The sequence below is a fragment of the Paramormyrops kingsleyae genome, chromosome 3, assembly GCF_048594095.1.
Source record: "Paramormyrops kingsleyae isolate MSU_618 chromosome 3, PKINGS_0.4, whole genome shotgun sequence".
In the NCBI taxonomy this organism is placed as follows: Eukaryota; Metazoa; Chordata; class Actinopteri; order Osteoglossiformes; family Mormyridae; genus Paramormyrops; species Paramormyrops kingsleyae.
The window spans coordinates 23,913,863-23,928,165 of NC_132799.1; the positions used below are offsets into that span (position 1 = coordinate 23,913,863).

At 50.1% G+C, this 14,303-nt stretch overlaps 1 protein-coding gene across 2 annotated transcripts in view; it reads right to left on the reverse strand.

Moving 5' to 3' along the window:
• The window catches only part of LOC111846126 (SH3 and multiple ankyrin repeat domains protein 3-like), a 129,021-nt gene that overhangs the window by 7,453 nt on the left and 107,265 nt on the right, over positions 1-14,303 (reverse strand). Inside the window, exons 17-24 of one of the 2 annotated variants that reach the window (XM_072709904.1) lie at positions 12,375-12,457; positions 10,988-11,112; positions 9,344-9,479; positions 6,734-6,814; positions 6,294-6,317; positions 5,890-6,017; positions 5,556-5,661; positions 3,008-5,354 (exon numbers count right to left, since the gene is read on the reverse strand). In XM_072709904.1, the coding sequence (XP_072566005.1) occupies positions 3,008-5,354; positions 5,556-5,661; positions 5,890-6,017; positions 6,294-6,317; positions 6,734-6,814; positions 9,344-9,479; positions 10,988-11,112; positions 12,375-12,457 (3,030 nt within the window). The remainder of the gene's footprint in view (positions 1-3,007; positions 5,355-5,555; positions 5,662-5,889; positions 6,018-6,293; positions 6,318-6,733; positions 6,815-9,343; positions 9,480-10,987; positions 11,113-12,374; positions 12,458-14,303) is intronic. The other variant, XM_072709905.1, reaches the window with a different exon arrangement.

The following is a 14,303-nucleotide window of genomic DNA, read 5'->3' on the forward strand; positions in this document are numbered from 1 at the left end:
TCATCAGCTGCCTTCAGGTCCGCGTCCGCCCCATCAACCACCTTCATATCCACGCCCGCCCGCACCTCCCCAGCCACCCCATCAGCCGCTTTCACATCCGCCTGCACCTCCTCTACTGCCCCATCAGCCACCTTCATTAACCTGATTATGAACATTGACTGTTTAAGGAAACCCATAAATGCAACTTGTACCTCGACCTAAATCTTGGAACTTGACCATTCCTGCTAAAACTTGTATGCATTGAGATGCTTTCAACTCTACCAATTCGAACCTCAAATGAGTCAGTTGAGAAAAATCTAACCACAACTCAACCAAAAACTTGGAACAGGACAAAACAAAGCAGACCTGCTAAAACATGCCAAAAAACGTCTCTGTTGGGCTAAAACGGAGGCAAACGGACCTTTTGGGATGCTGGGAGTCCGACGTGCGAAAGCTGTGTTCAGTGTGAATTTTTTGTGCTTTATCTACAGTACATTTAGTAACACAGTAATCATGGCCCCTAAGAAAGTGAGCAGTGATAGGAGCAAACCAAAGAGGGAAGTAATGAGAGTAACTGTAGAAATTAAAAAGGAAATTATAGTGAGAGTTGAAGGTGGTGCACAAGTGCCTGCTCTCACTTTGCAGTGTGGGATTGCCATTCATTTCATGTTTATTGCCTTTTCATGTGTGTTTTCCTTGTATATTGATTGTTAATGCTTTTTACTTTTAGTTAGGTAGGTAGATACATTTAAACAGGCAATCATTTGGGGGTCTGGAACTGATTAAATTAATTTACTATTTACATTTATTTCTTATGAGGAAATTCGACTTGGAGTTCGACCAAATCGCAACTCGACCAGCTTCTGGAACGAATTAAGTTTGTGTTCCAAAGTGCTGCTGTAAAATATGAAGTATAAAATCCATCCATCTTCCAACTACTTATCCTGAAGAGGGTCTCGGCATGGGGAACAAGGCAGGGCTAGACCCCAGATGGGATGAAGTGTAAAATATAAACTGGCAAATGATGAAAGATAGTACAGTATAACAGTAAGAGGAACAGCTTCACCTTGGCAACTGGAACAAAGCATTAATGTGATTCTGGGATGCAGTGGCTGCAGACATGATGTCACGGGGCTGGACAGGTCGCATGGTTAAAGGAAAAGCGAGTTACTGATTAACAGGGATTAGTCAACGGGGTTATTAAAAAAAAAGACTTTGTGTTTACCCTAGGCACTAAAAAGCTATGTGCTACGTTCTTCGTTTTTCTTGGCACATCTGTAAGAACACAAAGGACTTCATTGCATTTTCAGAAACATAAGGAGAAAACATTGCTACCTGAATCTGCCTAAAATGCAGTCATGTGCCAGTGATGAGCTCAATAGAGCACTTATCAGAAAGTTGGAGCATAACTCAGAGCCCCCCTCCCCCCTGAACTGAGGGATTTTAGGGCGCTTTTCCACCGCACCAGGTACCATCATTTTGTTACGGTACTTTTGGTATTTTCCGTTTTCCATTGACTCCCTGCCGAGTATCAGTATCAAAAATTCCAGTAGCTGAAGTGCCAGACCAACTGGGGTACTTTTTTGTGACTTCAGTACTTTGGGGTGGGACCTGCAAATGCGTTCATTGTTGATTAGTTATGCAAATAGCCTATCTCTGAAACACAAGACAACATCTATGAGTGAAACTGAAACATGAAACAGAATGAATGAAAAAGTGCATACGTGGTTCATGCAAAAGCAGCACCAGTAAACTTAAACTGATTTTTTGAAACATATACTAGATGATCTTTTGTTACAATATCTGGCCAGTATGAAGGCATGAAAAAGCCTGATCTCAACCCAGCTGACTCTTGCAGTCCTTGTAATGTGAGAATTGTGATGTTGGTATTAATTTTGCACATCACCCAGCCCTATAATATACTATAGCCATTTTTACAATTCAGTACAAGGTATCCTGCCTCACGTCACTTGATGTCATTCAGCACCGGTACCAGTTTTTTACACCAGTGAACAACTAGCATCTTCAAGCATTATACTTTTGGTACTTTACTGAAGTATGGTATGGTGGAAAAGCACCCTACTTTACTGGTCAAACTGCCAGACAGATGTGGAGCTCATAGTCAGTCCAGCAAAACCATTGCAAAGGGAGCGAGTGGAATGTTTTGTTTATTTAAAAAATAAAATAAAGGGTATGGAAACGAGCTTTAGCTAGGACGTGTCCAATGGGCTGCATCGCTGACTCCGTAGTACTGAGAAGTGGTACTCAGCACTCAAGCCTCCTGGATTGTATTTTCATACTTTAATAATCAAGAACGAAAACAAATGCTATGTCAGCTAGTATGTACTAGGGTGTCAATGATGGACTGGCCGGGTATCACTGACCTTTCATCCATTCATCTAAATGTGATTTTTGTGATCTCGGCCTTTTGGTTTTTGGAGAACTGGTTTCAGGTGCAGAGTTGCTGCAGCATGCACTGCATGGGCAGGACCAGTACACACACAAGGCCCAGTTCGTCAGAATGGTATCTGAGGGCTATCAGCCAAAGTTCAATGCTGGAGCATTTGCTGGTGATCAGAATGCCTTTGGTGTGCAGCCTGAGAGGCTGTAGCAGGCCAATGTCCTGCTAGGGAACACCACGCCAGCATCCCTTCCGAATAAGGTTCTGGGAACCTCATTAAGCATTAATGGTCAAACAACTGACAATCTGTGTTTCAGACATTAGGTGGCTGCGATTAAAGCCCATTTGAGGGTTTAAGGTGTTTAGACAAAGGTGATATATATGAAATGTTGAATGACAGAGTAACCTGCAGTGTTCATTTTGCAGCTCTGAGATACATTCAGTTCTTCAGCTTAACAGATCCCCTGACTGGCTCTGAGCATATTGTTTACAGAATGGAAACCTCACAAGAATTATAACACACCCTCTCGTTTGATGGAACATGTCAGAAAGGGTTTCATGCTAAAGTAGCAAGGGCATGAACTTCACTTGTTTTATTGCTCAAGTTGTTGCTGGGTGCTTTTTTACCTGGCTCCCGAGACTGGGGACTTCCTCCCAGGGTCGAGTGCTCCCATGGGCTCCTCACCGAGCGAGCGCGTATCCTTGTTCAGCTGCTGAAGCCTGGAGCTCAGGTCACCGATCACAGTGGGCTTGCCGTCCTCGGGGCCGGGCAGCGGCCGCGTCTCCACGGGATCCCCCCAAAGCTTGGACCTTCTCTGGAAGAGGTAGCGGGGTCGGCCGGTACCGGCGGCCGCAGCCAGTGCAGCCACGTGTTGCTGGGAGAGGAGCTCGCTATCCGAGGACTGCTTCAGTAGAGGGTCCCTGAACGTCACAGGCCCCTTGCTGAGCTGGGACTTGAGTTTGGGCTTTGGAGGCACTGGCGGTTTGTCGAGTATAAAAGTCTGCCCGTCGGCGTAGGAGGTGTAAGTGTCGGTGGGCTCACCGCTCTCTGACGACAGTGTGGACATGCTGGAGACTGTAGAGATGGTGCTCGTAGTCTCCAGGTGGTGGTCGCTGGAGCTGCGAGTGTCCACCTCTTCCACCCCAGAGTCGGCAGACTCGGGCACCAGGTGGGTGTCGGAAGGCTTCCCTGAGGGTGTTCCACCAGCAGATGGGGCTACTGCTGCTTGGGTTGAAGTGGAAGGTGCAGCCGGTTTTGCCAGCTGAGACACAGGGGCGTCGACCACCTTTGGCAGTAAGCCATTGGAAAACTCATCCGGTGGGGGCACCACCCCGATCTTCCGGAGCTCCTCTCGAGTCTCTTCGTCACTTGAGGACAGCAGGGCAGGCGGAAGGGTGACAGTGTAGGGTTCCACATCCTCCTCAGAGCTGCCTTGTGCCAGAGTTTTCTCCGCAGCTGGCCCAGCTGGTGGTTGGGAGGTGGTGGTTTCTGGCATCGGTACATGGGTCTTTCCTTCAGCTAAGGCTGGTTCAGCAGGCTCAGGAGTCACCCCTTTGGGTGATGCTGCAGGCTCCTCCAAACTGAGCCCCAGTGCTTGACCATTGCTTGTTGCATGAACCAAGATGAGGCCAGCTGCCTTCTCCGGGGAAGTGTCCATAATACCAATCAACATGCTCTTCTTATCCTCCGGCTCCCTGTCCTCTGTCATGTCCGCCCCCATCAAAATTTCTTTGCGGTGCATGGTGGGGGTCCCCCATTGATCTCTTGAAGGGGTCACACCCTCTGGTGTAATTTGATAACCTTCTTTAGTTCCAGGAGAATAAGGGGGTGATATTAACCCACCCTCTGCCTCCAATTGCTCTGCCTCTTTGGTCTGGGTATCAACAAACAACAGTTTCTCCTGTTTAGTCCTGGGCTCTGGGCTGCTGGCAGGCGACTGGCTCTGGGATGTCAGAGCCCGCTCTCTTGCGGCCAGCGCAAGTGCGAGAGGGGAGTTGGGGTCCAGGGGCTTCCCGGTCAGGGGGTGGATGAAGGTGGTCCCGCTCTGTGATGGTCGCCAAACGAAAGCGGGGGGAGGCAGCTGGCCCAATTCTCTGCTGAGAAGCCTGTCATCCACAGAACGGGACTGCGTCAAAGACGGCTGCTCCGACACACTGCCGCTACTTTCCATGGTGCCTACAGATAGGAAGACTGTGGATTTCCTACGCTCTTCTAGCCGCTTCTCTCTGTCCTTCACAGCCCCGGCGATGGCAGCGGCAAAGGGACCCTTTGCTTGCTGGCTCTCACCAGGGATCCGGGCCCGCTCTTGCAGCAGCTGCTGCTGGTAGTACTCGGACCGGCTTGTATGAGGGATTCTGCCTGAAGGGGACTGGTCCCTGGCATGGGCAGACGCGAGTGCCAAAGACACTCGCTCATGTGCATCTTCGACCTGCAGCTGCTTGACCAGGGGGCTCTTCTTGCGCTGGGGCTTGGTGGGGGTGTAAAGGCCGATGCTGAACTGGCCCACGTTGGCGTAGGGGTTGTCAATCACTCTTCCTTTGCGTTTGATCTTTTCGGGAGGGGTGGAGGATGGCCCGGGGCGGGGGATGTCAGTGGGTTCTACGGGGAGATGCGATGAGTCCTGCAGGATGATCATGGAGCGAGCCTTCTTTTGCCGCTCGGCATGGACTGAGGGCCGCGGCGGCTCGTACATCTCGGCTGGGGTAACCACCTGTGACAGGCCGTGCAGCTTTGCCTCGGAACCTGGCTTAAAGCTGGAGCGACTTTGATCATGACCCCGCCCGGGGGGAGGTGGGGGACAGAAAGAGGGTGGGGGGCCTGTGTCCAGGTAGTACGGAGATGGCGGTGGTGGGGGGGCACTTTGGGGAGGTGGAGGGATGATACGGCTCTCTTTCAGGCTGTCCGTCATTGACGAGCTCCTTGGAAACCGATGTTCTGCGAGCAGAGCAGAGATTCTGTCCTCTTCAGTCGCCCCTACAGGTTAACACAAGAACTGCTTAATCACTGCTCCCAGAACAGGAATCCATTACACAATTACAATTCATAAAACTGAACATGGGCCCACTGTAACAGCTGCATCTCAGTTCGTAGTTTGATATTAAATGGAAGCAATGAGAAAAAACATTATTTATTTGCAACAAGAACACAACAGATTAGGGAATATGACTTCCATACCGAAAGACTTGGTCCTGGACATTCCTTTGGGTAGCTGAATGTGACTTTTGTCCATTTCCAGGGGAATTCCTCCATGCAACACCATTCCCTGCCGCTCAAACAGCGACTACAGGATATACAAGTGACAAAAAGGACAAATGCGTCAACCTTGTTGAGGGACTAAACCGAAACTAGTTGTTGGGCTATCGGGGGCACTGTCTGGCTGAACTGAGGCCAAGAGTGAGGCTGCAGTGGACCGATCCAGCATGCAGTGTGAACCCGACTTGGGTCTGGCTGAGTGAAATGCCCAAATCTCTGAGCAATGAAGAGGTGCGGCAGGTGTCGGCTGACGCACACTGATCTCGGCCGGCGTGATCCTCCTGCTTGACGGGCGCTGTTTCACAGTGGCGGCCCTGTAGTCGGCATCAGCCACCGCTGCCCGCAGCACAGGCTCCTGGGAGGCGAGCATTTCGTCCAGCCTTTCTGCACGCATTCAGAGGATGACACCAGGTCTGCATGCTGTTTCCTACCCGCATGGCCCACAATTTCTTTGCAACATTTTAGTATGGAAAAAAATTGTCATATTGCTGAAAAAAGCGTGAAAATCATGCCGCTAACAAGGAGTGCCATCCCTGCTTAAAATGCATCTTTGGGACTTTTCAACTCAGATCAACACCGTTTTAATTATCAGCAAACTTAGCAGCGCTGCCGGTTTAGGCGAGGCGCTGTGATGATTCAAGAGTCTTGACGCAAACTCACCCCCTCTTCTCCTCCTTGCCGAAGCTTGCATGGAATAAACAGGGAAACAATCTCTTTGGTCATACTTATAGAGTCATTTGGGGAGGGATAAAGCTCAGTGAATTTTGAGAGGCGTTTCCTGGAGGACTTAGCGTGGGACGTGGTTGAGCCAAAGCATCATCGCAGCCGCTGCGGCGTGTGACAGACGGCTGAGCTTTGCACCCGTGTCTCTCTACATCAAAGCTGATTCAAAGCTATTTTACTGCCCTTCAGTCCCATGGAAGACACTGAAAGATCACTAGTACACTGTGTACTGTAGGATTCACACGTCTAGCCCTCCTACAGAATCACACTCATGGTGAGCAAACTGCGGTAGCATGCAGCTGCCATCCTTGGCAACTCCCCCGGTCGGCACGGCCCCCCAAGGCCCCCAAGGTTCCAGGCAGGGAACACAGACTCACCGATCTCCTCCAGCTCGGCTGTCATGGACTTGGACCGCAGCGTCAGGGTGGTGCTGGGCGCCCTCTTGGGTGGTGGCGGAGCTGCAGGGAAAAGCGATGGTGAGGACACTGGAGACCTGCGGGCCAGCGTCCTGCGGGCGGCGCTCATGTGAAGGCGCCAGCGCTTCTTCACAGCCTTCATCTCGTTGTACTCAGGCGAGCTGGACGCCTCGCACTGCCGCAGAACCTTGTTCAAGCTGCGGTTGGCTGCGAACTTCTTCATATTTGCTGGGACGGCAGGCCTGCGAAGCTGACTGGAACAGCACGGCGAGAGACAGACGCGAGCGGGCTAGCCAGAGCGGATGAGGCAGGAAGCGGGTCTGTGCGTGTGTGTGTCCCCGTGGTCAGTATAAACGCGAGCCCACCGCGCACGGCCACTCTCCCCCGAGCCGCTCTCCTGTGCTCTCCGAGCTGCCGCCTGAGGGCTTCTGCAGATCACCCATTGAGAAAGAGCGCATGGAGCCCGTCAGCTAACGCGCCCGGCATCCTGCTGTGACTCAGCCTCGTCACTCAGGGAGGCAGGTGCCAAGGAACGCGATGGCTCCATGAAACCGGTTCAAGGAACCGCCGTTTGGCCCTGCAACACGGCAACTCTCTCGAAGCCACTGACAGGAACTAACCCACTTGGAGGACATCAGAAGGCGTAAAATAAGATGGCTGCCATTCTCACTACTTGATATGTGCTATTTGTTTCCGTTTACACCCCTGACACATCACCCGTAGCATCACGCAGACACATATTTTTTAAGTTCTTTTTTTCTAAACTTAAAATATCTGTAACTTTGAGAGTAAGAGCAGAGGCTGTCTGAAATAACCTAAAGCGGTGGAGAAACAGGGAATCAGCATGGAAATGCAAAGCTTCACTCAAACATTCAGAGCCGTAACCATGGTAACCACAGCACGGGGGGGGGGGGGTTTCAGTTGCAGGAGATCTCCAAGTTCTCCCCTCATTTCTGCTGCTGAGTGGTGGGTGGAACAGCAGAGAGAGCGGTGGAAAGCCACATGTGTGCGTGCATGCGTGTGAGCAAGCGAGTGGGGTGGGGGTGGGGGTGGGGGGGCACCGTTTATGGGCACATTGCAGCCTGGTGCTTACCAAGGTGCCATGTCTCACTGCACCAGGAACAAGCTGGGCACAACCATGATAACATCATTATCGGCCTGGATTAAGGTGCCCTTCTCATATTTTAGCATCTATAACAAGCCCAAAACCCCTCAGCAAAGCCATCCATGAGCAGAAGGCTCCATTACTGAAGATGCAAAGTCCCCAGGACGACACACCCCCAATAGCGCCTGTCACATGTCTGCAGGGGTGTCAGAGTTTTCCCCTAAATGGTCTGCCTCCCATGCAGCTCATAAACATGTACATGGTCCTGCCATTGACCTGGAATATATGACTAACCTTAAAATGCCCCAACCTTGCCCTGAGGCATGGCCTAGGTCACTATGCTGTACTCTTGTGGGGGGGGCTTAGCAAGTTTGGATGCTGTGCTTGTGATCAGAATGTTGCTGGTTCAAATCCCAAGGCAAAGTGGGCCGCAATGCAAAAATCCATTCAGGTGATTAAAGCCCTAAGACAACAGCCAATACGACCTCTCCCCTTTACTTGTTTATGCAATGGCTGCCTTCATACTGTGAATGAAAAAGCCATGCAAATTAAACAGCTATTTTCGAAACCAGGAGCCAGGAGAATAGCTACAGGTGGATGTGTGATTGATCAACTATCTTCATGAGTATCATCCTACCTTCAGGCCTTCTCTGCACACACAGGGGAAACGAACCAGCAACCCTCTGGGGTGGTGCTACTGTATGCATTCAACAGGTAGTGACACTCTCTCCTGAGGCCCCACATCAACAAAATCGGCATAACAACCAGGAGTTCATGAGACAAAATTGGTGTAACTGTGCTTTGCATGCACCATGTTCCAGAACCACAGAGACATGGGTGAAGTGCTATGCTGCCTGCGATTTACCCTGGAAGTTGAGAGTTGGAGCTGGGAATGACATCATACCTGAGTTAATGACGTCATACCTGAGTTAATGACGCTTCAGTACTAGGCAGGTGAGCCATACCGGTTTGTCAGGTTCATCGTTAGCCATTGTTAGCAGTATTAGTTCATAACAAGACAATATTTCTTCGACATACAAACACCACGTCCGCAGATAGAGGTTGGACAGAACTACATGTATGACCAATTTAACGAGTCACAAATAAGATAGAAATGCAGTATGAACTGTTAACTACTGCAGCGTTTTGCTGTTGATGCACAGATCAGCCATCTTGAATTCTCTGATCGGGTTGTAGAGGTTCCTTTGACTTTCTGAGTCGGAAGTCTGACTTTAGTGGACGTTCCAGTTGGAATTTAGAATGAAATGCACCATAAAACCCAGCAACTGTATCTAAGGAAAGAAACAATCCCACTGTACAAGCAGGTCAGCACAAGTGACCTGATGATAGAGGGCCTAATAACCAGAATGGTATTCACATCCGGCTCACATTAACTCATAATGCACAAAACAGCTCCAGGAAAGATGCTTCTGCAAAGCTTTAGATATCCCCTAAAGGACACTTGCCTTTTTTCCGGACCACCTCTTCTGACTCAGGCTTGCGGGTGACTGAGACCACCTTCATGAGCAGTTGGCTGCCTCCCTGCCTGATCAGAGAGACCACCTGCTTGTGGCCCACCTTCACCACATTGACTCCGTTTACCTGCAGGGGTGAAAGAGGGGCAGAGTTTCAGGACTGGTCTGTGTATCCTTGGTGTCTAGGCACCATCGGCCTGGAGGACCAAGGCAGGAGCACCAGGTGGCAGGATGTGGCTCAGCAGGCCAGGAAGTCCCAGTGTTGCCAGAGTGATGTCACTGCTGGGCCCCTTAGTAAGGCCTTTAACCCTGAACTCCTCTGAGAACTATCACATGCTAATTTTTCAATATCATATTGCTTTGGCTGAAAGCATCTGCGAAATAAATGTAATGTATGAGGAATCACAGGCTCACTTACAACGACGGGGCCCCCCTACAGACTGACTGAGACATGTGAAGATTTTATTCGGGGCCAGCCAGAGTCAGGATGGCAGGAGACTGGGTGTCTGTGGACCAATCAGAATGGGATAGCTGGGCTGCGGCATTGTACCACAGGATTGGAGCTTGGCATGTTGTGACTAACTGTTTGCAGGCGACCTGCTAAATCTCTAAGATGTCTCTGACATGCAAACAGAACAAGTCCGGCAAGATGGTATACAAGGCGGGGAAAACCCATGTGACAGACAAAGGCAGAACTACACTGAGCTAAACTGTCGGGCATAACGAAGTCTTTCTAAAAGCTCATTGTGGCTTCTGGGAAATACCAAAGCATCCCGACTAGGGGTGCCGTCATTAGCACCCAGGGGTCCGCGTGCTGCCAGTGACAGTGTTACCATAGCAACAGCCAAGCAAAACACACTCCTGTAAAGTGATATGGAGCACACATGCCGAGTCTCGGGATTACCTAACAGAACACGGTGGCGGGGGGGCAGTTTGGAGCTGCCAGGCAGTCAGATACCCTACCTGTATGAGATGGTATTGACCAGGGATGCGCAACTTTAGTCGGGCCATAAAATTTAACAGCCATGATTGGGGGGCGGGGGGGGGTCCTTCTATACCCTGATTAGCCACTCCAGCATTGAGAACATGCAAGCAGTATTAACACAGCAGTGCAACAATTTAAAATTTTGTATTTTCTTTATAATTTTATGATATATATGTAACAGAAGACAAACTGCAGCACTGAAGACAGACACAGACATTCATCAGTTCTGATGGCAGTCAGCTTCGGAAAGAGCACATAATTCATGCTGGATACTCATCCAGCTCACCCATGATTTACATTTCTCCCAGTGACTGTTTCCAGCTCCTCTTAGTGGTCAGGCAGCATAATGCGCAATCTTCATTTCAAAGTGTTTTCACTTATAAAACATGCATATAATTTTTATGCGGTGAGCTGGATATAGCTCTCAGGCCCCAGGTGTTCTTACAGAAGTCACTCAGATGAGCTGTGTTCTTTATAAGTGGATTTCTGTCTCACATTCATCTCGATGTGCCATGTTTAAATATCTTACATATTTACATTCTTTTTATTACTGTTGCTTGCATTCTGGCATAGATGACAATAGAGCTACTTTGACTTTTCCTGTTTGGGACGTTTTCTTGGCTGAGCCAGCAGCGAGCAGCGGTCCTCACCTCGATCAGGAAGTCTCCTGTGCGGAGGCCCGCTCTCCAGGCCACGCCCTCCACATCCACAGACTCCAGGTACTGGAGCGCAGGGAAGGCCGGCGTGGGCGTGAACTCCTCGATGGGCGTCTCCGCTGCCAACAGAGTGCACACAAGCATGCGTGTCAGTAACAACTGGCAGGGGGGTATTCTGGAAGGTTCTCAGAAAAATTCTTCAGAGATACGGGACGCCCCACAGAGCCCGGCCTCCTCCCCCTCCTACAGAGTCACGGCGTCCCCTTCAGAGATACGGGACGCCCCACGGAGCCCGGCCTCCTCCCCCTCCTACAGAGTCACGGCGTCCCCTTCAGAGATACGGGACGCCCCACGGAGCCCGGCCTCCTCCCCCTCCTACAGAGTCACGGCGTCCCCTTCAGAGATACGGGACGCCCCACGGAGCCCGGCCTCCTCCCCCTCCTACAGAGTCACGGCGTCCCCTTCAGAGATACGGATAATCTTTCACTAGAATACGTTTCCTGCTCATTCTTGCAGTTTGCACTCATGCTGGAAGGCTACTTCTTTCCACGGCGTGTTTCCTTCTTTTACCCAGGCTACCATTGCCTTCGAGATGCCACTTTGTAACAAGATTGCAATTTTGGAGCCCTCGACATGGAAGCACCTGCCAAATGTTCCCCAATAATTACAGCCGTTCAAAGTGGTTGAGTTCTTCTCAAGCTGTCAGTCTGCCTAATTATCCTTAGCTGGAGACACAAGGGTCTTAAATACATACTGAGGATGGTTGTTGTGGAGACAGATGTAGGTCTCAGATGACTTTATCTATGGCAGCCACAGATGTTCATGGTGTTTGCGGCTGGAGATGAATGGATGAAGCGATAGAGTATGTCAGGCTGTGACTGACAGGTCACAGTAAGCTCACACACAGGGGCTTTCAAAGTCTCCTCTCTCACATGTGCTGCTTAAAATAATTGTGTAAATGGATTGTTGAGGTCTTACTTGCAGTAAGATGTTCAAAAATGCACAGAGAAGGAATGACCCTGTCCTTTATTCTCCGCACTTTGTGGGGAACAGCAGCTGAAATGGCACTCCTGAGTCACAACCACCCAAGGCATGCAAGCTGCTGTGTGAGCCCCCCAAGACCCCAAGCAAAACCCTGCCCACTCTGTCTGCCATTAAACCTCAGCCTTTATCCATCTCTGCTGCTCAACAATGTGCACTCACGTTAACGCCTGAGCCAAAATAGCCAAAAGACGCCTGTATAACTTCATTATTGACAAATGTTCATAGAATGTAGCTAATTACAATTAGCTAATGTCACATTGATGTTGTCTACCTTCCTACTGGAATAAATAACAATCAACGGAAAACAGAGGCATGCCCAGAATGCCAGACGTCTTACCTTTAGCGCCACGTAGGACGAATCCAAAGCCTTCATTCTCCTTCTTTTGGAGGACGGCATTCTTCTCTTCAATGATGTAATCACTGAGGAGGAGAGAGAGCAGAGCCAGCAGGTCAGAGGTCAGCACCCTCTTTGGAGGAGAGTCTCCAGTGGTCGGTCCACAGGCAGTCCACCTTTCATCTCGCCTGTGGCCAGGTCTAGGTGACAGCTCTGCTGTGTATGCTGTGAGGTAGGGCTGGCATCTTCAGGGGGGTGACCAGCTTCCCACTATCCACATGTTAAGCTCCGTTAACAAATTAATATGCAATAGAAGCTGTATTCTTGATTTAATTTAAAAAAAAAAACACCTCAAGAAGCAGAGAGCTTCATTGCATTACTGAAACAGTCTGGAAAGGAGCGTAATGCCCAGATGCCCAAGGGCAGTCTCTGGAAATGAATGGTCACGACGAGAGCGCTAGGAAGGCATTGAGCGCCCCCCGGCTCAGCGAGCACCCCCCCCCTCCAGCTCAGCGAGCAGCTTAAAGAGCCTCACTCCGTGTGGCGAAGAAGCAGAGGGAAGAGTGGGGAGAGGGACACAGAGCGAGGGTTAAGACGGAGGCTGAGGATCGGCAGAGCTGAGACGAAGACAAGCGTGCTAGCGCACACGACTCACAGACGCACTCGGGAACACGCTCGGGAACACGCTCGGGAACACGCTCGGGAACACGCTCGCTTGACAAGCACTCCCACTCACGCCTCTCTACCCCAGTGCAGCGCCAGTGGCCCATGACCCCGTCAAGATGGTCCCCTCCTGCCCCCCGAGCGGTAACAGCAGTAGCATCCGCAGCATCATGACTCCACGCCGCTGCCCTTTGGTCCTCCCGGTGTGCCCCCCCTCATGCTCACGCAAACCATCTGCTGAAGTTCACGGAGCTGTCTCTGGCGGGAAGGAAGTGGACTCCACAAAAGAAATGACTCACTGGAGGAGGGGGTGGAAGGTGACGATGACGAGGGGAAGAGGGAAGTCGATGCGAGACAGAGAGAGGAGGCGAGAGACAGAGAGGAAGGGGAGTACTCGGAAGGAGGATGCTGGGAGGATGAGTAAGAAATGAGGCGATGAAGGTGAGAGGCACTGAGAATAAAGGAACGGGTCGTGTTCATAGGGACACGGGGACACTGCTTAGCCCTGGAAGTCCTGGGAATTTAGCCAAAGTTTTAACAAAAATGCAATATAAATGTCATAAATACACGTATGATCATACAGAAAAACACTGATCTTTTGGCCATTTGATATATGGAATGTAACTGGAATGGAGCCGGACAAAATGAATAAACACCATTAGAATAATTTATGGTACATGAAAGTTAGAAGCCAGTTCATCGTCGCTTCAAACCTTGTTATCCACAGGGTATCGCATCAGCAGTCACTCCTAATCAACCAGCACGATTACAAAAGCACCGGAAACACAATCACTTCAATTTCCCTCAATCACAATTAGATGATAAGCATGCAACTAAATGCTAATATGGACTTAGAATGTCAGTGCTCATATTATAATCGGGATTCATTACAGTGATTGTTCCCAGCTTTCAGTGTTCATTGTAGTCTGTATATAAAGACAGAAGTTTAATTGGACTACGATGAAATAAATCAATTATGCAGTATTTAATTGCATTTAGTGTAATGTATCATAGAGGCCAAATAACAGGGTCAGAATAATGACTGTCTCTCCTCCTCCAACGGGACAGGCAGGGCTGGGCGTATCACCTGTCATCTGCTGTGACGGACTGAGCAGGAGCTCTGCTAGCCAGTAGCCGGCTCACTAAGAACCAGCACGGGCAATAGGCTTCTGCTAAGTCTCAGCTCTGAGTACTCTGCTAGCCGTTAGCCGGCTCACTAAGAACCAGCACGGGCAATAGGCTTCTGCTAAGTCTCAGCTCTGAGTACTC